This window comes from Callospermophilus lateralis, chromosome 1, assembly GCF_048772815.1.
Source record: "Callospermophilus lateralis isolate mCalLat2 chromosome 1, mCalLat2.hap1, whole genome shotgun sequence".
In the NCBI taxonomy this organism is placed as follows: domain Eukaryota; kingdom Metazoa; phylum Chordata; class Mammalia; order Rodentia; family Sciuridae; genus Callospermophilus; species Callospermophilus lateralis.
Genome location: NC_135305.1, coordinates 147,366,236 through 147,389,305, shown reverse-complemented (window position 1 = coordinate 147,389,305; position 23,070 = coordinate 147,366,236). Strand labels below are relative to the sequence as shown.

At 48.3% G+C, this 23,070-nt stretch overlaps 3 protein-coding genes across 6 annotated transcripts in view; all 3 read right to left on the bottom strand.

Annotated features, from left to right (window-relative positions):
* Nucleotides 1–4,270, bottom strand: part of Gcn1 (GCN1 activator of EIF2AK4) — a 61,093-nt gene extending 56,823 nt beyond the window's left edge. For both annotated transcript variants that reach the window (XM_077108937.1, XM_077108938.1), the window contains exon 1: nt 4,245–4,270. In XM_077108937.1, the coding sequence (XP_076965052.1) occupies nt 4,245–4,262 (18 nt within the window). In that variant the 5' untranslated portion in view covers nt 4,263–4,270. The remainder of the gene's footprint in view (nt 1–4,244) is intronic.
* A 1,959-nt stretch (nt 4,271–6,229) lies between these two features.
* On the bottom strand, nt 6,230–10,597 carry Rplp0 (ribosomal protein lateral stalk subunit P0). The gene is made up of 8 exons (XM_077108936.1): nt 10,549–10,597; nt 10,155–10,256; nt 8,904–9,079; nt 8,706–8,793; nt 8,446–8,592; nt 8,148–8,333; nt 7,015–7,155; nt 6,230–6,453 (listed from the first exon to the last, which is right to left on the bottom strand). The coding sequence occupies exons 2-8, from the start codon at nt 10,206–10,208 to the stop codon at nt 6,292–6,294; spliced, it is 954 nt and encodes a 317-aa protein (XP_076965051.1). The 5' UTR covers nt 10,209–10,256; nt 10,549–10,597; the 3' UTR covers nt 6,230–6,291.
* A 3,266-nt stretch (nt 10,598–13,863) lies between these two features.
* Pxn (paxillin) overlaps nt 13,864–23,070 on the bottom strand; it is a 48,120-nt gene continuing 38,913 nt past the window's right edge. The window contains exons 7-15 of one of the 3 annotated variants that reach the window (XM_077108935.1): nt 21,166–22,035; nt 19,603–19,878; nt 19,042–19,341; nt 18,336–18,431; nt 17,899–18,069; nt 17,639–17,812; nt 16,725–16,806; nt 16,440–16,588; nt 13,864–15,998 (exon numbers count right to left, since the gene is read on the bottom strand). In XM_077108935.1, the coding sequence (XP_076965050.1) occupies nt 15,732–15,998; nt 16,440–16,588; nt 16,725–16,806; nt 17,639–17,812; nt 17,899–18,069; nt 18,336–18,431; nt 19,042–19,341; nt 19,603–19,878; nt 21,166–22,035 (2,385 nt within the window). In that variant the 3' untranslated portion in view covers nt 13,864–15,731. The remainder of the gene's footprint in view (nt 15,999–16,439; nt 16,589–16,724; nt 16,807–17,638; nt 17,813–17,898; nt 18,070–18,335; nt 18,432–19,041; nt 19,342–19,602; nt 19,879–21,165; nt 22,036–23,070) is intronic. The other 2 variants (XM_077108933.1, XM_077108934.1) reach the window with 2 other exon arrangements.

Sequence of the window (23,070 nt, the reverse complement as noted above, 5' to 3'; positions counted from 1 at the left end):
GCACCAGTAGCCCCATCTCATTAGTGATGAAGGAACCACCTCCAAGAGAGGAAGTCATTGCTCAGAGTGCAGCCCAGAGTCACAGCATCTGCATTTTTGAAACTAAGCCTGAAACCAAATAAGTGCATAAACTGATGCCAAGTCTTTAGCTTTCAACAGCCACCTGAGTTAACACAGCTATAGTCCCCTGCTAGGGACATAAGCATAAGACCCAGGGAGGGGGGCAGTGTGCATATATTTCTGAAAGCTCAAGAAAATCTACTTCTGAGCAGTATTCTACAAGCCACAAAGTGGGCAGGTTGTGGATTCATGAGCGAGCAGTAGAGAAGGACACGGTAACACATAAGGGCCATCGTGGTATTTTTGAGGATATTTCACAGGCAGCTCTCATTAGTAGTATAACTCAACGGGGCTGGAGAAATAAAATGAGGCTGCATTTTTTTCTTTTTCTGCTTAAATCCCTGTTTTAATTCTCTTGGCAATGAACAAACTGATGTCCAAACTTCTATATAAATGATGGTTTTAACTTAAACCAGTCTTTGCCCTCAGTCCATACCTCTAAATATGGAGGCAATGTTGCTCATGCTGATTCTTCTTGACTTTTCAGTTTCACCGTTTTTCTACCTTCCTCCTCGGACCCCACCACACACTCTCTACACTTCCCCAGTATAAGTTCCCAGTGTTGTCATAGGGACTACCTAAGAGGTCAGTGTTTGCCTTATATAGGTATTCAACTTCCATGTCATTAACTGTTTTGTCTTTTGCAGCGCTGGGATTGAACTCTGGGCCTCCTACACACTAGGTAAAATAACTTTCTTATCCTGCCAGCATTTTGATTTTTCTGGAGTTAATAACCACCTCACCTCACTTCGGTTTGCTTTATCTATTCTTACTAATAATTCAAAACTTTCAGTTGTTTCAATTTGATACATTTAAGCAGATCAGGAATTTCAGCAAATTTTATTCTCCTGAAGGAATGTCTTTTGATTTTCTGTCCTTCCACAATCTGGTAGGTGACCCTCTACAGTTGAAGTCCAGTTTATCACCTTGAAAATGCACACTTTTCTTATTACTGTCCAGGTGAAGAATAAACATCCTCCATTCTGAGGAGTTCTTGCAAGTCTGAAACTGTTCTAGCCTCACAGGTGACGAAAGTTTGTCTAGACTCAGAATTCTAGGTTGCCACTCATTTTTCTTCAGAATACAGAAGACATTTTTCCATTGAGTTCTAACTCTCAAGTTGTGGTTGTGAAGTCCAATGTCATTCTTTTTTTGTTTTGTTTTTGTCTTTGTGTGTGTGTGCTGGGGATTGAACCCAGCGACACCTTACCATTGAGCTACATCTACTGCTTTTTCATTTTGAGACAGGGTCTCACCAAGTTGCTGAGGCTGCCCTCAAGCTTGCGATCCTCCTACCTCAGCCTCCCATATTGCTGGGATTATAGGAGTGTGCCACTGTGTCCAGCTTCTGACTTTGGATTCTCTGGGTAAGACCTGATTTTTCTCCCTAGAAGCTTCTGGATTTTCTCTTTGCTTCAGGGTTCTGAAATTTCAGGATAATGTACTTTGTTCTGAGTCAATTTTTAACACTGTGCTGAGACCTTTTGGGTTAGAAACACATCCTTCACTTCGGAGACAGTTTCTTGACAATTTCCTTGAATATTAGTTTTATACTAGTGCTCCCAGAGCAGTGGTCCTCTGCTCTACAGTCTTCATAGAGAAAACCTGTAGTCTTTTGCGAGTGAGGAACAAAAGATCTGGGAATCTGGACTGAGGTTGTACAGCACTTGCCTAATATGGGTGAGACACTGGGTTCCATTCTCAGCATGACATATAAATAAATGAATAAAATAAAGGTCCATCGACAACTAAAATGTGTGTGTATGTATATAGTTAAATTTTAAAATAAATTAAAGGGGCTGGGGATGTGGCTCAAGCAGTAGCGCACTCGCCTGGCATGCGTGAGGCCTGGGTTCAATCCTCAGCACCACATACAAACAAAGATGTTGTGTCCACAGAAAAATAAATAAATAAATAATTCTCTCTCTCTCTAAAAATAAAAATAAAATAAAATAAAAAAGACCTAGGAATCTGACTGCATCTGAACATGGCTTTCAGCCAGTCCTCTTCAACCTAGCTCCTCCTCTAACCCTGATTCAAGGTTAGCTGATACCATCAATCCCTACTTTCAGAGATTCTACAATGTATTTTCAGGTTGATTCTCAGCTTTCCTACCTGCTAGGATCAGGATTCATTTCCTTGGATCTGCTAAATCTTTTACCACTCATTGACACTTTCTAGCTTCCAAAAGTTTACTGTTGCTGTCTGCTTCCCTTCTCCCAATCCTTATGGGAATTAAGAGTGTGTGTGTGTGTGTGTGTGTGTGTATGAGAGAGAATGTGTGTGTGTATGTCTGTGTCTGAGATTCAAACCCAGAGCCACCTGCATGCTAGACATGTGCTCGACTACTGAGCTACATCCTCAGTCCCAAATTTTTTTTTTTTTTTTTTTTTTTTTTTTTTTAAATAACACTGGGGATGAACCCAGGCCCTCACACATGCTAGACAAGAACTTCACCACTGGGCTAGATACCAAGCCCTTCTATTTATTTATTTTTTTATATTTATTTTTTTAGTTTTCGGCGGACACAACATCTTTGTTTGTATGTGGTGCTGAGGATCGAACCTGGGCCACACGCATGCCAGGTGAGTGCGCTACGGCTTGAGCCACATCCCCAGCCCAACTTTTTATTTTATTTTGAAACAGGTTCTTGCTAAGTTGCCCTGGCTAACCTCGAACTTTCAATCCTCCTACTTTAGCCTCCCAAGCAGCTAGGATTACAGGTATACACCATGCATCCAGTTTGAATTTAACTTTTTTTCCCCAACTCCTTGTCTCCCCATTCACAATACAGACCAGGCACAGAGCCTAGGGTGAGGTATACTTTGCTTCCTCTTTATATACAGTATAAGAGCACGGGGTTGAGTGTGTAGCTCAGTAGAAGAATGCTTGCCTAGCATGTGCAAGGCCCTGGGTTCAATCCCCAGCATACCTTCCCACCAAAAAGGGGGGGAAAAAAAAAAAGTACTATACACAATAACACATCCAGTGGTGAGCACCAAGATGACTTGATTTTATACTTTCATTTATTTTATCTAACTTACAAAGCCACATGCCTAGTGGCTACCACACTGGACAACACAGCTCTAGAGAAAAAGATTCTTTTCCGCCTGAGTATTAACATTACATATTAAACATATCACTCCCTCTACACCCTCTAGTAATACCCAACAGACTAAGATACTTTTCTTCCTAGGATTTAGTATAACATAACTTTAAACAAATTAACAGCCCCTGGCACGGGAAACCCTCACTAAAATTCTCCTGAATGTTCAGGTTAAGTGATCACTTTTCTGCCTCGCAGCCCGCGCACCCACACACATCAACCTTCTCAAGTGGAGATCAAGTGAGCTAAACTGTCCTTTAGATACCGGTTTCTTTTTTCCCCTGGGATTGTTTTTTCACCCTTAAATGCAGCTGCAAAGGAGGCTAGATGGAGGGAAATGGTTTTCCCAAGTCTTTCCTGAACTACAAGAAACCCACAGGTGTTAACACTCAAGAGTGCCAAGACTCTTCTCGGGTAGGGGCAGTTCTTGCTGTAACCCGGCACCTAATAAGAACAACCCAAACATACCAAACCCTCCATTACTGCACTGAATCTCACCAACAACCTTATACAATAGGTGCCATTTCAATCCCCTCTTACAGACGAAAAGATTGAGTCTTGGCGAGGTAAAGTCCCTTGTCTAGAGTCTCACAGAAATCGATGAGGTGGGACTCAAACCCAAATCTGTATGGACCCAAAGATTACTAAATCCCTACACATAGTAGGTGCTCGAAAAATACTGAATACAAAGTTTAAAGAAGACCCGGCGCTGGCCCAGAGCTCACAGCTTTGGAAAAACAGAGCGGAGACTCCGAAAGGTGAACTTCTGCAACTGAGAGGTCAGGGCAAGGCCCCGCAGGGCTCCAGCTGCTCAAGCCGGAGCTCCTGCCTCCCCGAGTCCGGGGTCGGTCTGCGCCGTCCGGGCCGGGTCGGGAGCCGCGAGGAGTCGACCCGAGGCCCCTGCACCGCGCCCTCCGCAGCCGCCATACCCCGCACCCTTAGATTGAGCGATCTGGCCCGACGGCTACGGTCCGCGCCCAGGCGATGGCCGCGTTGGCCCCGCAGCCGCCCACCTCACCTGCGTGTCGGCCGCCATCCTGCCGGCGCTGACTCCGGAACCGCTTCCGGAGCGCTTCCGGGTCATAGCGGGGCCCACGCGGCAGGGCGAGGCCTGGAGCGCGCTGGGTCCTTGGCGCCCCCGGGCGGGATGGCGGCCGCAGCAGCCTTTGCTTGGACTCAGGTACCCAGGGCGCTGGCTGCGAGCGTCTGTTCTTCCGACCCGGGTCCCAGCTTCTCACCCTGGCCTCGAGGGAGACGAGGGTCTGAGGATTTGTAACGTGGTGAGACCGCCCTGCAGCCCCCAGCCACTTAGAGCCGCAGGCGCAGCCAGGACACCCCCTCTTAGGCCTTCCTGGTAGGCTGCATTCCGTAGAGAAACTACGAATGTTGCTCCCAGGCCGCGACAACTGAACTAGGTTAAGAGAAAACCAGTCTCTCTCCCGCGAGGAGTTTGCAACTCCTTGGGGAATGACTTGGAGAGGGCCTGAAAATGAGTAGATAAGGCATCAAGGAAAGATGCAGGAGTCGAGAAGCCTGGCCTGGGGAAATGCTGGACGGCCTAGGAGTAAAAGTAAAGATCTCGAGGTGGGAGGATGCAGAGGGTAGGTAGGAAGAAGCCCTAGCGAGTTGCCTCAGTTTTACCCAATGTTTGCTCTCTGGAGGATCTCCAGTTTAGTTTGGTCCAGGACTAGCAGTGGCTTTCAATCTTTTTTGACAGCCCTAGTTACAAATATATCATGATCCAGCACAGATCTGTACGTGAACTCCAAGCTTTGTGACAAAATACCTATCCTTTCAATTGTCAAGTAGTAAGCTCTCCAGAACTGACCTGGCATTACTTGAATGCCTATCTTAAGTGAAATACTCCTTAGAGGAACCCATGTAAACAAGAGTGTAGAAATAGAGTAGTCCCCCTTCATCTTCAGTTTTGCTTTCAACAGAAAGTACGGAATAGAAAAACCCCAGAAACATCTCGTTTTAACTTGCATGCTGTTTAGTGTGAATATTGCACCCTCCCTACTGGGACATGAATCATCCCTGTCTAGTCTATCCAAACTGAAGCTACCTCAGCAGCCATCTTAAGACCCACTGCACAACCAGGGTTTATATTCCAGTAACCCTTATTTTGCTTTAAGGCCCCCAATTTAATTATAGCTTACTTGTTCCATTTTATTAGTAATAACCTCTAATTGTACCAAACTTCGTAAATGAAAACTTTGGTAAGGAAAAATCAGTAATCAACCCTCAAACTTCAAGGCTGGGTATGTGGCTCAAGCGGTAGCCCTGGCATGCGCAGGTCTCTGGGTTCTATCCTTGACACCACATAAAAATATTGTGTCCACCTAAAACTAAGTAAATATTTTTTTAAAAAAAATTCAAGGGTTCCACATGTAGATCCAACCAACTACATATTTTTAAAAGCTGGCTCTATTTAGCATGTGTTCATTATTCCCTGAATACATATTACATTGTATTAGGTATTAAGTACTCTTAGAGATTTAGGAGGGTGTCTATAAGTCATATATTATGTGTGTGTGTGTGTGTATATATATATATACACACACACACACACCATTTTATATAATTTTATAAAAGGACCCAAGCATTGGCAGCCTCACATCCAAGAAGGTCCTAGAACCAATCTCCTACAGATACTGAGGGACACTTATATGTGTAATTGTTTACATCAAACTGAGGGTTTTGAACATATCCCCTGTGGATAAGGAGGAACTACCATACCCTAGAAGAGCAGTATTTTTATTCAGACTCAAAAAAGAACCCATCCAAATATCAACCTCAGAGCTAGGAAGTAGCTCAGTGGAAAGCACTTGCCTTGCACGCACAATGCCACGGATTCAATCCCCAGTTCCAAAAAAAGAAGGGACAAAAAGAAAACGCAAATATCAACTCCAAATACAAAGTTCTCATGTTCATACCATTGCTTTCATTTTTAGCATTAAGTACTATAAATCTCAAAATGTAGAAAATGAAGAGTTCAGAAACTTAAGAAGTTAGCCTTTATTTCTCTGTTTTGCATATAAAGCTGAGTTGTTGCTTTTTGGTGATTAGTCAAAGAGACCAAATCCCATATCCTCATCCGACTCCTCCGACTCTTCCTTGGCTTCAACCTTGGCTGGGGCCGCAGCAGCAGCAGGAGCAGCAGTAGTAGCAGCAGCCACTGGGGCAGCAGCCACAAATGCAGATGGATCAGCCAAGAAGGCTTTGACCTGAAGAAAAGTCAGTGGTCAAAGTGGTCATCCACACCCCTCTACTACCCACAAGCTTTCTGCTTTTGTATGGCTCAAAATAAATAACTCCAACGTCTAAGCCAGTATAGCCTTTCTAGTCAAATCCCTGCAGGGGAACATGGGTATGGCCTAGTGAGGGGGATTAAGGACCAGCTCTTGCCCACAGCCCACCTCTCTGGATCTCTTATCATTTCTAAAGTGAGAATACATTTCCCTTGTCCCCAATCTCTTTAAGCTCTTAAATTAAAAAAGGAGCTGGGCGTGGTAGCAGACACCTGTAATCACAGCTTCTCAGAGGCTGAGGCAGGAGGATCAAGAGTTTAAAGCCAGCCTCAGCAAAAGTGAGGTGCAAAGCAATTCATTGAGACCCTGTTTCCAAATAAAATACATAAGAGGGATGGTACCAAAAAAAATAAATAAAAAGGCTGGGGTGTGGCTCAGTGCTTAAGCACCCCTGGATATGGTAACAAAAGGACTAATTCAATAAAGCTACTGTTTATTACCCTGTCAGGCCCGCTGTGGTCCTGAGTGAAATCTTACCTTCTCAGCAAGTGGGAAGGTGTACTCAGTCTCCACAGACAAAGCCAGGACCCTCTTGTACCCATTGATGATAGAATGGGGTACTGATGCAACAGTTGGATAACCAATCTGCAGACAAACACTAGCAACATTGCGGACACCCTGTGGGAGAAAAGAGAAAGAATTACATTTTAGTGAGATACCTTAAAGGGAAAAAAAAAAACAAGTGAAGACCAAGGAAAGCTTGATATGGAAATACAACTCATAGCAGCTCAATCTCAAAGGAGACATTTCATCTTACGCCAAATGCTCCTGGCAGGGCAATTCAAAAGGATGAGTTTATAAAATGTTTTTGCACTTATTCCAAACCCAGGTATTCCATACACCATGATGGTGGTGGCTACCTGAAAAGTCACCATTTTGTGAAAAACAAACTGTTAATAATCATTGACTTCTATATATGAGATAAAAACTTTAAATACAAGTGCTCTCTCCATATCCACGGAGGACTGGTTCCAGGACCCCTCCACAGATACCAAAATCTGTGGATACTCAAGACCCTCATATAAAATAGTGTAGTATTTGCATATTACTTTCAAACATCCTCCTTATACCTTAAATCGTCTTGAAATTACTTTTAATAACTAATACAATGCAAATACCATATAGTTATTATACTATGTTGTTTAGGGAATGACAAGGAAAAAAAAAGTGTGCACACATTCAGTACGTATTTCCTTTTTAGCAAACTTGAATTGGTTAAACCTATAGATGCAGAACCCACAGATACAAGAAAAAAGGAATTACATCCTCTATCATTATTATTCCTTAAAGACATTTTAATGGCAAAATTAGGCACAACAATCTCAAAAATAAGGACACCAGTCATTCCCAACAACGGGCACTTGGCAATGTTAACTTTTATCTATTAAACTGTCACTTCTCTTTCAAGTCATGACACTATTCAAAATTTCATGTTTTATCATTGCAGGCCCTGAAATAATAACCCTTACTGCATGCCCAGCATTTTCCTAAGGCCTTATACTCACTAAGTCTTTCAATAATCTTACAAGAGTAAATAACCTGCCCAACTCTGGTACTTGTCATGTTCCCAACCATTAACGTAAGAAGGAGCAGAGCTAGGTAGCACATACTTCCAGGAAGCGAGAATGCAGAGTCTCCTCTGTGATGTCAAGCACTTCAGGGTTGTAGATACTGCCATTGTCAAATACTTGCTGAATGATCAGCCCAAAGGAGAAGGGGGATATGTTCAGCATGTTCAGCAGGGTAGCTTCGCTGGCTCCCACTTTGTCTCCAGTCTTTATCAGCTGCACATCACTCTGAGGAATAAGGTAACAGTGCACAATTAATACCTGGACATCCAGCAATCTTACAGCCTCCAGGAGAAGCCCCCATATGCCCAGCTCGCACTGGCGAGCCAGGTCTACTCACCAGGATTTCAATGGTGCCCCTAGAGATTTTAGTGGTAATGCCCAAAGCCTGGAAGAAGGAAGTCTTCTCGGGCCCCAGACCAGTGTTCTGGGCTGGTACGGTGACTTCACATGGTGCAATGGCACCAGCACGGGCAGCAGCTGGAACCTGAACAATGAACAGTGAGAAAATCTCTCCTCTGACACAATATGGAAAAGATCAATTTTGCTTTAAGAAGCCAAACTCAAAGAGTTTTTTATCTAACCTAATTCTCCCCTTACCTTATTGGCCAGCAGCATGTCCCTGATCTCAGTGAGGTCCTCCTTGGTGAACACAAAGCCCACATTCCCCCTGATATGAGGCAATAGTCTGCAAAGAGAAGTTCACAAGAGATGTTACCTGAAAGCACCATTCTTCTCCAGGAAAAGGGAGAAGGGCACTAGGAAAGGAGGACAAAGTTGACAGAAGCATTGACTGACTTCTCTAGAGCTGGGTTGTTTTCCAGATGCCCTCGAATGGCCTTGCGCATCATAGTGTTTTTGCCCATCAGCACCACAGCCTTCCCCCGGAGGGACATTCGGATCTGCTGCATCTGCTTGGAGCCCACATTGTCTGCTCCCACAATGAAGCATTTTGGATAGTCATCCAAAAGTTGCTACAAAAACAAGCCAGAAACAAGCAAAGTTTAGCAGGAGGAAGGCGGAAAAAATGTCAGCAGAAACTAAACCCCATAATCACTCATTTCCATCTTCTTTCTTCTTTTCTTCCAACCTTTTGAAGTCCCTCTATATTGGGCCAGTCTTACCCACCAGATCCTCCTGAATTGTAACACTATCATATTTGATCCTGATTTGCTTGCTAGGTATACTAAAAACTAGCTTTCTATGTTTAATCAAAGCTTTTTAAATGTACATTTAGTGGGGCTGGGGTTGTGGCTCAGTGGCAGAGTGCTTGCCTGGCATGTGTGAGGCACTGGGTTCAATCCTCAGCACCATATAAAATTAAATAAGAATAAATTAAAGGTATTGTGTCCACCTACAGCTAAAAAAAATTTTTTAAGAAAAATAAATATACATTTAGTTTCCATTGTTCTTTTTCCAATTGTGAAATGTTTCTGATTCATCAAAATGGCTGCATTAACAGAAAACTGTTCCCAATAAGTTGATCATCTGATGACACGGACTTTAGGCAATCAAAACATAAAGCAAACACTGCAAAACACCACTTGTAGAATGTACATTGTGTACTTAGATTCAAGTTTTTTGTTTGAAAACCTTCATGATAGAAGTGCAAGACTAAAATACAGACTAAGCTCTACAATGTGGCCTAGTTCCTAAAGAGCAACACGGTCAGAGTTTCGGACTAAAGAAACCCCACCTCAAAAGCCATTCAAAATAAGTCACTGGACACTGAATTTCTTGACTGACAGGTCCTAAATGTGTAATAACATGGCTCTTTACAATGAGTCACTCCTTGTCTCAGATCTCCTCAAAAAGGTAGGCAAGGGAACAAAGTATGACATGAACTAAGATAAACTATTTGACTTGCCTGAGCCTTTTCATCAACAAAGCGCAGTGGGGGTAGTCATCAGGGGAAATTAAGACTATAGGAGATATACCCCAAATTGCCTAATTCAGTAGCTGTCACCAAGTAACAGCACCTGGCAGGTGACTGTCCCTATTAGCGCCCAGGAACACATGATGGTTGGCCACAGCCCACTCCGCACTTACGATGATCTTAAGGAAGTAGTTGGACTTCCAGGTCGCCCTGTCTTCCCTGGGCATCACGACGGTGCGTCAGGGATTGCCACGCAGGGTTTAAAGACGATGTCACTGAAGGGAGAAAGGGAGCTCAGACCCCGCCAACCCGACACCTGTCCTTTGGTCTGAGGCCTTTGCGGTGCTAACCACGCGCCAGCGCCCGCCGGGCCTGGACCAGCAGCCGCCATCAGCTGTGGAGCGCGATCCGCCGCCGAGGCGGGACTGGTCGGGGTCCCATAGTCCCCAAACAGCGCTCCACCACATACATACACACGCGCGCGCGCGCGCACAGACACTCCGATCACCCAAAGATCCCAGGCTTCCTGCCACCAGCCCACCGCATGGAACAGATGGCCGCACAAACCTCTCACGAGGACGCCTGGCGAGAAAAGGGCCGCGCGCCGGCGAGTGTCTTTTATATGTTAAAGAAGGAGCCAATCAGAAGCCGAGGACAGCACCCCTGCGTATTGGCTGATGCTGGCGCTCATCCGGACGAGTCGAACTAATGTAGGCAACCATTGGATGACATCACTGCCACTCTGGCCAACCGGAAGCCACCTTTAAGCAGGGTAGTTAAAGAAGGCGCTACCTTGTGTTGGAAGAGCTCTCTCTTTTTCAGAGCCTCTGCCCCCTGCTGGGGTGGAGTTACGTTTGAATAGGAGCTACATTGTGTGAATTAAGACTCGGTGTGTCCCATTGCCACTTGACCAACTCGGCAAACTGTAGGGTATGACGACGATTGAGAAATAAATCGCAACTATCTTAGAAACAAAATGGTTTGTTCCCCCCTATTCCACCAAAACAGGGATCCTTTAAAACCTAAGTCAAATCCTTCACACTTAACTCAGAGTAAAAGCCTAAAATTTAAACAATCTTCACCCCATAATCTCATCTATCTTCCCACTGATTCTTTCACCATCATCTCATGTATTTTCCCACTGACTTTCACTTCTAACTAGACCATTCTCAATTTGCTGCTTTTCCAACGCACTACTGACTTTAGTTAGGGCTGTTTGCATGGATCTTTCCTCTATCTGGACCACTCCTAGCCAGTGTCCACGCAAAGAATTCACCTACACCAAGTCTTGAGGCTAACATCACCTGCTGAATGTGGCATACACTGAAGACGGTATTTAAAATTACCAAAAAAAATAAATAAAATAAAACCTCACTCCTACTCTCCCTCACTCTGCCCCCTCCCCCATACACTTACATCTTCTCACTCGTTATATAATTTATTTCATGATTTTTTTGTCTGCCTCTTCCTGCAGGAATTCCAACTCCACAAGTGCCCAGACTTATGTCCTGTGCGTGGTGTAGTAGACATATAGTAAGTTTTTGCTGAATGAATGAATGCAGGACTTGCAGCCAGATGATTCTGCCACTTACTAGCTGTGATGTCATCTTAAAAAGTGATTCCACCTTGCAGACCCTGTTCCCCCCACCCTTCCCCACCCCTGGTACCAGGGATTGAACCCAGTGAGCCACATCCCCAGCCTGTGCCCCATTTATTTATTTTATTTATTTATTTATTTATTTAGATACTGGGGATTGAACTCAGGGGCACTCGTCCACTGAACCACATCCCCAGCCCTATTTTGTATTTTGAGACAGGGTCTCACTGAGAATCTTCTAAGCACCTTCTAAATTGCTGGGGCTGGCTTTCAACTCACGATTCTCCAGCCTCAGCCTCCAGAACCACTGGGATTACAGGCTTGTGCCACCATGCCCAGCCCCCAGTCTCTTTTTAATATTGTATTTAGAGACAGGATCTCACTGAGTTGCTTTAGGACCTCACTGAGTTGCTGAGACTTGAACTGGCGATCCTCCTGCCTCAGTCTTCCAAGCTACTGGGATTATAGATGTTCACCCCTGCACCCCGCCTATTTCCCATTCTTTAACTGTAAAACAGGGATAATAATTATACCCACATTCTAGCATTGTTATGAGGATTAATCATGTGTTAAGACAACATATTTCCTGGGATAGAAGAAAGTCAATAAATGTTAGCTTATAATTACATTAAACAATTATTTCAATAATTGTATTATTTGAATAATTGTACAATAAAAATTTAGGGATGTTTCACCCTATCTTCACCCTCTTCACTTGACCAAGTTAGATATTTCCAATGAGTTTATCTGGACCATATATGACCAACAAACAGTTGGCTATAACTGTATACAGTTCCAAGTTCTGTGTCTAGAAATTTTCCCCAAGCAAGGCTGGTCTAAAGGTGAAGTTCTGACATGCCTATCTTGCATCTAATTTTGTTATGGTGCCTCCTTGGATAGTTATTCATGAAGCCATCTTTTTGCATCACAGTTAACAGGAACTATTCCCAGACCTGACCAAATCCATCTACAGGAGTGGGATCCATGAATGTGTATTTTAATTTTTTGTATATGTGGTGGTGCTGGGGATTGAACCCAAGATCTCAAAACATGCTAGACAAGTGCTCTACCACTGAGCCATACCTTCAACCCTTGTATTTTGTTTTTAAGTCTCCTAATGCTTCTCATGATCAGTCCAATTTGAGAATGTCTAGATTACTGCTAAGATTTCTTTTTAATGACAATGTATTTCTGCACACTCAGCATTGTGTTAAATACTTTATGCACAGTCCTAATAGTAAATCCTTACAACAATCCTCTGAGGAGGTAAAATATTAGTATTCCCATTTTATTCATCAGAAAACTCAACAGAGACATACATAATTTGCCCAGGTCTCTCAGCCAATAAATGGTGGTTTCAGAACTGAAATCCAGGACAAGTTCAAAGCCCATGGGCCTCAACATGCTATACAGTCCCTTCCAAACCCTGAGTCAGTCCCCTCTAAGTGCACTTTCCAGCATACATACTCTCATGGTAAATTTCCAAGGAATCCTGTCTCTGACAATATATCTAATTGCAGCACTTCAATACGAAACCATGAAGACATTAAAAAGTGATGCAGATCTATATTCACTGACATGGAAAATTATCCACAAAGCAATTTTGAGTGAAAAAGCAAATTACAATGAGATGTGCCACAGCCATTCCTATAAACAGAATGACCCCCAAGATGGTCTAGAAGAATAAGTTATTATTTTGGGTGGTGGTTGAAGGTAATGTTCACTTCCAAGGTCACTGTGAAATGACCAGGTTTTAGGCTTGAATTCAACACATTGCTTCTGGAGGACTGTCTCAAATGACAGGGAAACTGAGGCCACAGCTCAAGGTGGAATAATGCCATCTAGACAGCTTGGCTGCCTTGGACGTGGCAAGTGCATAGAGGAAGCATGCAAATGTGGACATGACCACAGGGAGGCAGTAGAGAGCCACCTGTACATCAGGGGCATTCTGCCAGGAAGGGGCCTCAGCCAAGGTGTTGGGCATCTGGCTCCACAGAAACACAGGCAGGGGCAAGTCCTGGGCTCCCATCATGGCTCTGTGGGCCCTGGGGATTGCCTTGTACATGTCAAGATCCTCTCCAACCTCTTTCCACATCTAAATGAATGGAAAGACACCCACAGGTCCTCAGGGATACCCTCAGCGGATCCACGGGACAGCAGCACATAGTAGAGCTTCCCAGGAAAGAACACTAATGATTTTTCCTCCCTCTGAGTTTGGGGAGGGTTCAGTTTCTCTTCTGGGACCACTTGGTTGTCAGATCACCAAGAAATGGCACTAGCACAGGTGAAAATAATGGCACACTTTATTGGCATAAATCACAGGAATCGAAATGGAAAAGGCCAGGTTAGAAGTTTATAGAGAAAAAAAATCAAATGATCAAATAACCATTGACCCAGAGGGTTGACTCCCAGAAACCCCAGTCCCTCTTGGGGAGGGACCTGGAGTGGGTCATTGTAAACAGAGCAGTAAGGCCTGTGGTGGGCGTGGAGATGTCAGACCTTTGGAGGACCTCCCAGACCCAGGCAGCTCCCAGGCCAGCCCTGAGGAAAAGATCCTCTTCTGGGACCGCAGCATACTCAGCCTGTGCTGGGAGGCCTGTGGACAGGTCTGAATCCCTCCCAGTAGACCACTCTGGGGTCCCTTTCCCTTGACCAGGAACCCCAGGCCTGCCTATTCCTGCTTTATCCTGGGAAAGAGCTCTGGGGCTTCCTGTCACTTCAGCAGGACCCTGTCCCTCTGCCCCAAATCCTCTCAGGCTCCCTTGCACCAACCTGGGGCCTTCTCCCCAAATTGAAGTGCCAGTCCCCCCTGTAAAGGGGGAGGAACCTGTGCCAGTCTCCAGGGAGGGCAGGAAATTTGAGGAAGGAATATGCTCAGTGGAATCAACAAGACCAAAGAGACATTTATGGTCTTCATGGTCAAAATCAGAAACCAATTTTTCCTGAGAAGACAGGAGAAAGCCCCAGAGAAGTAAGTAGTGAGGAGGCCGAGAATGTTCAATGGGTTCTTTGTTGCCAAAAAGCTCCTACTCAGACCAGAAGCTGCCCCCCAAGTATACTTTCCCCTTCTCCTCCCTTAGGAACAGGACAGATGAGGTTCAGAATTCCAGGACCCAAAAGGTCAGACATACTCAGGCCAGTTTGAATTAAGAGCTGCTGGCCTGGGCAGAAAGGAAGGGGTTTCAAAATACAGCAGTTTATAAAACAGTCCTGGTGAGCCATGAAGTTACAGAAGAAGAGTCACAGAGCTGCTCCCAGTTCACCTGCTTACGCGAAGAAAAAAAAAAAAAAAATACAAATAGCTCCCCGACCCGGTACAAAGCAAACTCCAAGCCAAAGCCATGGTCACTGACAGGACCAGCAGCAGTGGATGATGAGGAGGAGAATATAAAAGGGAACGTCTTTAAAATCTCTTCAAAATCATCTTGTATCGAGAAATAAAAGCAACTTGGGTGACATAATTCAAACCTCAGTGTAGAAATCTATCAAAGTCGGTACAGTGTCCAGGCCCAGGCGACACTCCCCACGGGTGCTGTCCCGGGAGATGGAGGAAGTGGCTATAAAACATTATTGCTGGAGAGGCCTTTCTCAGTAGAACCAGAGCAGTTATAAAAGGGGCAGTTGGGAAAGGGGACAGTCACCCAGGCCTGGGGACACTGGAAGGCGAGAGCCCAAGAAACCTGCAGTCCCTTGAGCACTTCCACCCTTGGATGGATGGGTTTATGCTGGCATTGTTTGGAGGGAGCAGGGAACCCCCCAATTCTCTCAGGACAGTTAGACTGTGGTTTGAGGGGATAAGGATAAAAAGAGACTCCATCTAACCCTGCTGGCCCTTCACTCCCAAGCTCCGTTGCTGAAATACGAGTACAAGATGGCTCCAGTGTGGGTTGCTGGCCGGGCCAGGCAGGTTCCTGGGGACACATGTCGGGTGGGATGGAGCCCCCAGCCTCCACCTGCAGGAGGATGAGGAGTGGGCAGCCTGGGGAGAGCTGTAGGAAGAGGAGGGAGGCCCAAGGCTTTGGTGGGGACTGGAGAAGCACGCAGGACCCCCATGCCCCTTGTCCCATCCTGTGCCAGCTGAGGATGAGGGTTCCAGTTTCCACGTCTCTGGGTCACAGTAGCAGTCAGGGCGGTGGGGCTAGGGAAGGGACGCCTAGCAGAAGAGCTTGAGGAAGCAGTTCTGGCAGTAAGGCTTGTCGTTTTGCTCCTTGAAGGTGCCCTTGTTCAGCTGCTTGAGGCAGAAGGCACAGACAAAGTGCTCCGGGTGGAACTTCTTGGCCATGGCGGTGATGCAGCGGCCCGTGATGGGCTTCTGGCAGCCAGAGCACAGCGAGCCGCGCCGCTCATGGTAGTGCACCTCGCAGTACGGCTGACCGTCATGCTCAAAGAAGCTGCCGTTGATGAAAGGTGTGAAGCATTCCTGCCAGACAGAGAGGGGGCACGCTGGAGGACAGGGGCTCAGGGGCTGGCCCTTCTGGCTGGGCCAGCTCCTGGCGTCATGCACAAGTGACAGTCCAGGTCATCACACTCGTACTGATCCATTTGCCCAACATTTCCTATGTGCAGTGTGCTGGGCTACGTGCTTGCAGTTAAGGGACCAGCCCAAGGTTGTGCAGCTACTAAGGTCATACCCTGGATTCAAACAAGGTTGGATTCCTGGGTACCTAAGCAGGGGCTGTGACTGTGTTGCCAGAAACTCTGGTGCTGAAAAATGGGATCTGTTCTTGGACTCTGCATCCTAGGTCACTATTTGGATTCACATGTGCATTTAGAAGTTTCCCAAACTTATTTGATCAGAGAACCCTTGCTGGACCCCCAGCTGCCTCTTCCAGCCCCTCCAGATGCTTTGAAGGCTCCTTACCCGGCACACAAAGCACTCAGGATGCCAAAGGGTGTTGAGGGCTGAGATGTAGTTCTCCAGGATGGCCCGGGCACAGCCACCACACTTGGGCGCAAACATGTCGAAATAATCCTTTCGGCAATAGGCCTTGCCATCCTTCTCATGGAACCCTGAGGAACAAGGGATTTGGAGCAAGTTTAGGGCCTTCAGAAATGGAGTTATCCTTACCCCAACTTCAGCAGAGTCTCCTAGCCCTCCCCCGACCCTCCGAGGGAGCAGTGGGTTAGTCTTCCAGTCCTGCCGTACCTTCAGGACCAAAGAAGGCTCCACATTGGGCACAAAAGAAGTGTTCAGGATGCCAAGTCCGGTCAAGGGCCGTCACCACTTTCTGTGAAAGCAAACAGTGGGAATCAAAGTTCAGCTGCCAGCCAGGTGAGGTGGCGCCTGCCTGTCATCCTGGCACCTCAGGAAGCTGAGGTAGGAAGATCGCAAGTTCAAAGCCAGCCTCAGCAACAGGGAGGCACTAAGCAACTCAGTGAGACCCTGTCTCTAAACAAAATACAAAATAGGGCTGGGGGGTGGCTCAGTGGTCAAGAGCCCCTGAGTTCAATCTCTGGTCCAAAAAAAAAGAAATTTCAGCTGCCACTCACAACTAAGACTTACGTACCACTGTCCTTCCCACCTTGTTCCCAGCTCATAGCCAACGAGAGTAAAATGCTCCCAACAAGGTCTCTCCTACTTGTACTCAAAAACTCAATCTAAGAGTTCAGATTTATTAAAAGATGTGACATGCCAGACCCTCTCTCCTTTAATCCTCACAAAGGACTGAGATCATAGGTTCACTGACTCTTATTTTATAAGTAAAGAGACTTAGGCTCAGAAAGGCGAGGCATTTCCCTAACATCACACAGCAGGAAGAGTGAGATGGCTGCCGTTCAGCTTCATTTGTTGGTCAGGGCTCCTAATTCCTGGGAGTCTTGGCAGAAAGAATTCTGGACAGAAGTGGAGGGGAGCTGGAGCTACCTAATGTGCATCACGATGACCTGTGGATCAAGCCTGGGTTTGAATCTCAGTCCCACCATTTCTCTGAGCCCGCACCCTCTGAGGGCTATGGCAAAGATGAAATGAGCTGATGCGGGCATCGTGCCCAGATAAGGGAAAATCCTGGCTGCCACACACCCCCCCCCAGTCCCACCACTGTGCCACCAGCATAAGCTCACATCCAGGATGGGACCATTGCAGTAGTAGCAGCGTGGGGAGAAGAGGTTGTGATAGTCCTTTTCACAGTAGGGCTGTCCATCCCGCTCAAAGAAGTTCCGGGATCCGATCTCTTCCTGGCAGTGGGTGCAGACAAAGTGTTCAGGGTGCCAAGTCTTCCCCATGGCAGTCACAACCTGAGGAGGATGATGGAAGGTGGCTCAGGGAGAGGAGAGGAGAGGAGCAGAGCACAGGGCTCTGTGCCCACCTCCCCACTCATCACCTGCCCGGCGATGGGCTTCTTGCAGGCCCCGCAGACTCCTTTGGCAACCGTGGCAACCCCCAACTTGTTCAGGTCAGACTGCAGGCTCCCCAGCATGCTGTCCAGCTGGCTCCCAGGCTTTGGGGGTCCCCCAGGGGGTGAGCTGCTCCCAGTCTTCCCCTGAGCCATGAACTGTGGAGAGGGGAGGGGCTGGTCAGGACATCTGTGGTACTGGGTCAGCAGGGCATCTTGAAGCACTGCAGCCCGGGGCCGCTCTCCTTCCTGTACAGGTAGTACCAGCGACGCAGGGGCTGGGGAGCCCTAAACATGGGAGTGACATTCGCAGGCCATCCTGGTGGATGGGGGCTCCCACGGGGACAAAAGAAAGGGCTCGTAGCACCCTGCTGCACCCAGGGAAACACCACAAACAGGAGCTCAGCCCCCACCCTGGCACTGACCCCTCCCTCGTCCTGCCCTTCAGGGCTGCTCTGCCTGCCCCCTGGAGGCCAGCTGGAGTGCCACTCTCCATCCGCTCTTTGTTCCAGGCTGTGCATCTTAGAGAGGGGAGGAAAGGAGAAGAAACTTTTCTTTAAAAAAAACTAAAGAATAAGAGACCTTGTCATCAGGCTCTTTCACACAGGGAATTCAGGATGAGATACGAGGACCTTTCCCTACTGGCAATATCAAAATCAGGAGACAGAAATCTAGAGAAACCCAGAGAGGAAGGCCCAGGAGAGAGAGGCAAGCCACCCAAAGGCACGGGACGAGAAAGGGAGGTGATTAGGGCCAGAGAGCAAAGAGGCCTCACCAGGTACTGGGCCTATGGACCGGAAGGGGAAGAGATGGGCTTTGGGTTCCTCTCTGGAATGAATTCCTCTGTGTCAATACCCAGAGGAAGTAGGGAGGGGTGGGCAGAAGGGAAGCCTCACAGGAAAGCAAGAAGTCAGTTGATTTCCTGAGAGGTGTGGCCAGGGTCAAGGTCTAGGGAAGGACTGTGGTGGTTCATGTGCTGGGGCTGTGGATGGAGGGAAACCCCTGTATGTGTGTGTGTGTGTGTGTGTGTGTGCGCGCGCGCGACATTTGCCCACATGCAGAGTGGGGGGTGGCACAGGCACTAGGACAGGGAATGAGCAAGGTCAGTGCTGGGGACCCTGGGAGGCCTGCCTGCATCGGGGAGAAGAGCGGGTCCTCGTCGGTCTGACAGCCCACGGACCTCACAGTGTGGGCTGCGCGAGTGGGAGAGGTGGCGCCCTGCCCATCCTCATCACGGGGTGCTTCCCCCGCACTCTGGACCCCAGGAGAACCATGGGTACAAGCTGAGGGCCCCAGAGGGAAGGAAGATGATAGGGGAGAAGAGCTGCTGGCCGAGGCGTCCTGGAGATGCTGTGGCAAAGAGACAGAAGGAGGAGCCAGAACAGAGATGGTTCTTCTGAGGGGAATGGGAGAGTCGGGAGGGAAGACAACCTGGGAAGAGGAAAGGGGGAAAGAGATGAAGGAGACAGAAGAAATCATCAGCCCAGGGAGCAGGGGGACTGGGGAAGTGAGGTCCCAGATCCCCCCAGGCCTTCCCACTCGGCACCAAAAGTAAGGCCAGCCTCCCAACAAGGCCACAGGATGTAAGTAACCACCCCACCACCCTAAATCCCTCCTCTGGCCGAGGAGAACCAAGGAAGCATCTGAACACCTGCTGCCCAGGCCCCGACCTGCCCAGCATCTCCTGGCTACCTTCTCTACCAGCTGCCCCCCAGCCCGCCTCCCGCGTGGCTGCACAGTGATGACGACACCCTCGGTCAGCCAGTCCTGCGTGGAGGGCCCTGGTGGCCCCGCAACCTCCTCCACCTCCGGCTGGATGCCCAGCCGGCCCTGCAGCTCTGCGATTAGCTGCTCCTGAGATGGGGTCCTGCTCAGGGTGGCAGGGTCCAGCCGGCGGCGAGGAGAGGGCTCCCGGGACATGGGGTGCGCGTGGCCAGTCTCCCGGCTCCTCCTGATCACAGAGCGGATCTGGGGGTGGAGGGGGAAGCTGTCACTCTCTTTCCAACTCTGGGCTGGCATGATGCCACTCAGTCCACCACACTCAGGAGTCCCAAGGGAAGGAAGGGCAGAACACAATGGCCAGAGAAAAGCCAGGCGGAGGGGGTGGCAGCAGGAGGCAGATGGGGTGGGCTCAGAACCTTCTGGCCCAGCATTTACCTCCAAGTGGGCCTCTGACCATGGGTAAGACCCTTAACTTCCAGGGACCTCCGTCTCTCCATCTTTAAAATGGGGTAACAGTGTTTTCTTGGCTTCACTTACAGGTTATCAGAGAATTGAGAGGATGTAAGTGAACGCTCTTGACAGGCTTTAAGGCTTTTTCTTTTTGATTTACAATAGAAAAATGCAGGCTTTCCTTTTCAGTAAATCTCTTAATAAGTTTTCTTTCGTGCTTACTTTATTACTTACTTGATTGTAGTTTTTGTTTTGGGTTTTCTTTTGGGGGGGCGTCTCTTCTGTTGTTTTGTTTTGGGAAAGGACATACAGTTTTAATTAAGCAGGAATAAATAACAACTATAGTAACAGCAGCCATGGCTTGTAGAGGAATCATGTGCTACTTCTACACACTTTCCAAGAATTTTCTCATTCAATCCTATGGACAACCTTGATGGAAAACTGTCTTATTATTACCCCATCCTAAAGATAAAAAAACAAGCCAGGCATGGTGGTGCATGCCTGCAATCCCAGTAACTAAGGAGGCTAAGACAGGAGGATCACAGGTTCAAGGCCAGCTTCAGAAACTGAGACCCTTTCTCAAAATAAAAATTAAAAAGGACTGGGGATATAGCTCAGCAGTAAAGTGCCTCTGGGTCCCATCCCCAGTACCACACATCCACAAAAGGGGCGGGGGTTGAGAGAGAGAAAAAAACTGAGGCAGAGGGTGGCTGCCCAAGGACACATAGGTAGCAACCATTGGCCACAATATGGTTTGCATTTAGGTCTACGTGGTTCTGAAGTCCAGCTTTCAACCATTCTACACATCAGAATGTCAAGGGCAGCTCAACCAAAGGGAAAAGTCTTAAATAAGCAAGAAGTGGGTCCTCACTATGAGGAAAGTCAGGGTCCAGAAGGGCTCTGTTGGCCCCACAGGACCCACTGCCAAACACTGGAGGTCAGGGTCACAGGCCACAGCACCTCAGCATCTGTTGCCCAGGCAGACACATGTGGAGTAGCAGGCTGCATGCAGTTAGCAAGGAGCGGCCCACACTCAGAGCTGCTGAGGGCCATGCCTAAGTAGCTGCGCGAGACAGTGCCTGCCTGGCCAGAGGTGGAAATCCTCTCCATAGTGTTGGCTATGCCCGTGACCATGGCATGCGGAAGCTCCAGCTGTTCCTTCCTGGCCTTGGCAGCAGCTTCAGTGGTTCCCTCAGGGCTCCTTGGGGTCTCAAGGTCCTGGGTTGGCTCCCTCAGGGTTCCCCTGTGGGGCATCTCTCCATTTAACTGCTCCTTGTGAACCGGGGCAGAGCAGCTGCTTCCCAGCACCCTTGGCTCTGGCCTGGATCTCCCCTTCTGCTGGCCATAGTCCTCTGTGAGAGTCCAGGTATCTGGGAAGACGGCCTGACGGTCCACGGCCACCACAGGTGGCTCCTGAGAGTCGCAAGCAGCTCCTCGGGGAGCTTCAGTCCTGGATACCTCCAAAGCCCATGGCCATTCCCAAGTGGCAATCTCAGCTGCCTCTGAACACAAAATGTTAGCTGGTGGCCCCTGGGGACCTCCATGCTCCTGAGACCCTGTGCTCCCAGCAGGGGATGGAGTACAGCAGAGGGGAGCCCTAGAAAGCTCACTCATAGGGTTCAGCAGGTCCTTCCTAATTCCATCCTGGCTCTCTGCACCAAATGACCCCGGGCGACCCTCCACAGAGGGAGAGCTTGAGTTGCAGGTGTCACGTGTCACCCTGAAGCCAGCCAAGTCAAGCCAGCTGGGGGCCACGGGAGGTGGAAGACCCTGTCTATTTTCTTCAGTGCAGAGAACTTCTGGGGTGTGGTGTTGGCCTTGAAGGGCGGGTTTAGAGGTGGATGGCAGGAGTACAGAAGGCAGGGGAGGAGAAGGAGGAGGAGTGGTGTGGAGTGGGGATGGAGCTGGGCAGGGCAGTCCCAGGGAGCGCAGGGCCACAGCAGAGGAAGTGGTCTGGAGGAGAGAGACAGGGAGAGGAGAGAGACAGGGAGAGGGGAGAAAAGAAAGAGCAAGCTGGGGTGAGGCGAGGAAGGACAGTTGCATCAAGGGTTGGGTTGGACTTAGGGCTCAGAGACCCCCCATCTACACTGACCCAGGTGCAAAGGTGAAGCACAGGGGTGACCCTTGAAGACTCAGACCCCCCAAAAAAGACTTTCCTGGGCTTCATATCCTGCTTGGCCTTCAAGAAACCCAGGCCAGCAGAAAGCAGCCTTGATGCCATACCCACAGGGCCACCCACAGTGGGTAAGATGAGGTAGATCACAAGGAGACAGTTGGCCACGGACATCAGCCTCAGGCACAAACCAAGGCAGGGTCAGCCTCTGGCAGCCTGCTCAGTCCTCCTCAGATGGTGGCTCAACTCTTAGCCCTATCCTTCCTAGACAATCCCAGCTTGCCTAATGTTCCCAAGTCCTTGCACTAAGAGCACCAGAGAGCACCAGCGGCTGAGCTTCTCTTCACCGGGCCTAGGGACACAGACCATTTCAGAAAGCAGTGACAGCCTTGAGGGCACCAGGGCAGGGCTCCCGCAGGCCAGTACCTGAACCCAGCTTACTGCCTCTCACTGGCTGCTCAGAACCATGGCACCCAAGACTCACAAGGCCAGGTGCAACCATCAGCCCAGTATACTCCCATCCTCCAGGGTAAGCCCCCAGACAAAGGATGGAGGAGGTAACATCAGGACAGGAATGCACTGACCCTTCCCATACCCGCTACACCCAGCCCCCAAGGTCTCCAGCTGATCTATGTGGAAGCAAAGTCAGCAGTTACTGGAGAGTTGTGTCAATATCAATCCCCATCAAGGCACTGCATCCTCTAAATAAAACATCACGGGCTCGCAGGATGGGGAGGCCCAGGAGAGGGGCAGGGCCAAGTCCTGCAGGACCAGCCCAGCCTGGCAGGTTAGGTTTCCCACATGCAGGATTCGTGGAAACTCTGAGGCCCAGTGGCCTGGCCCTGGAGGGACAGGGAAGGGTGGAAGGAGGCTGG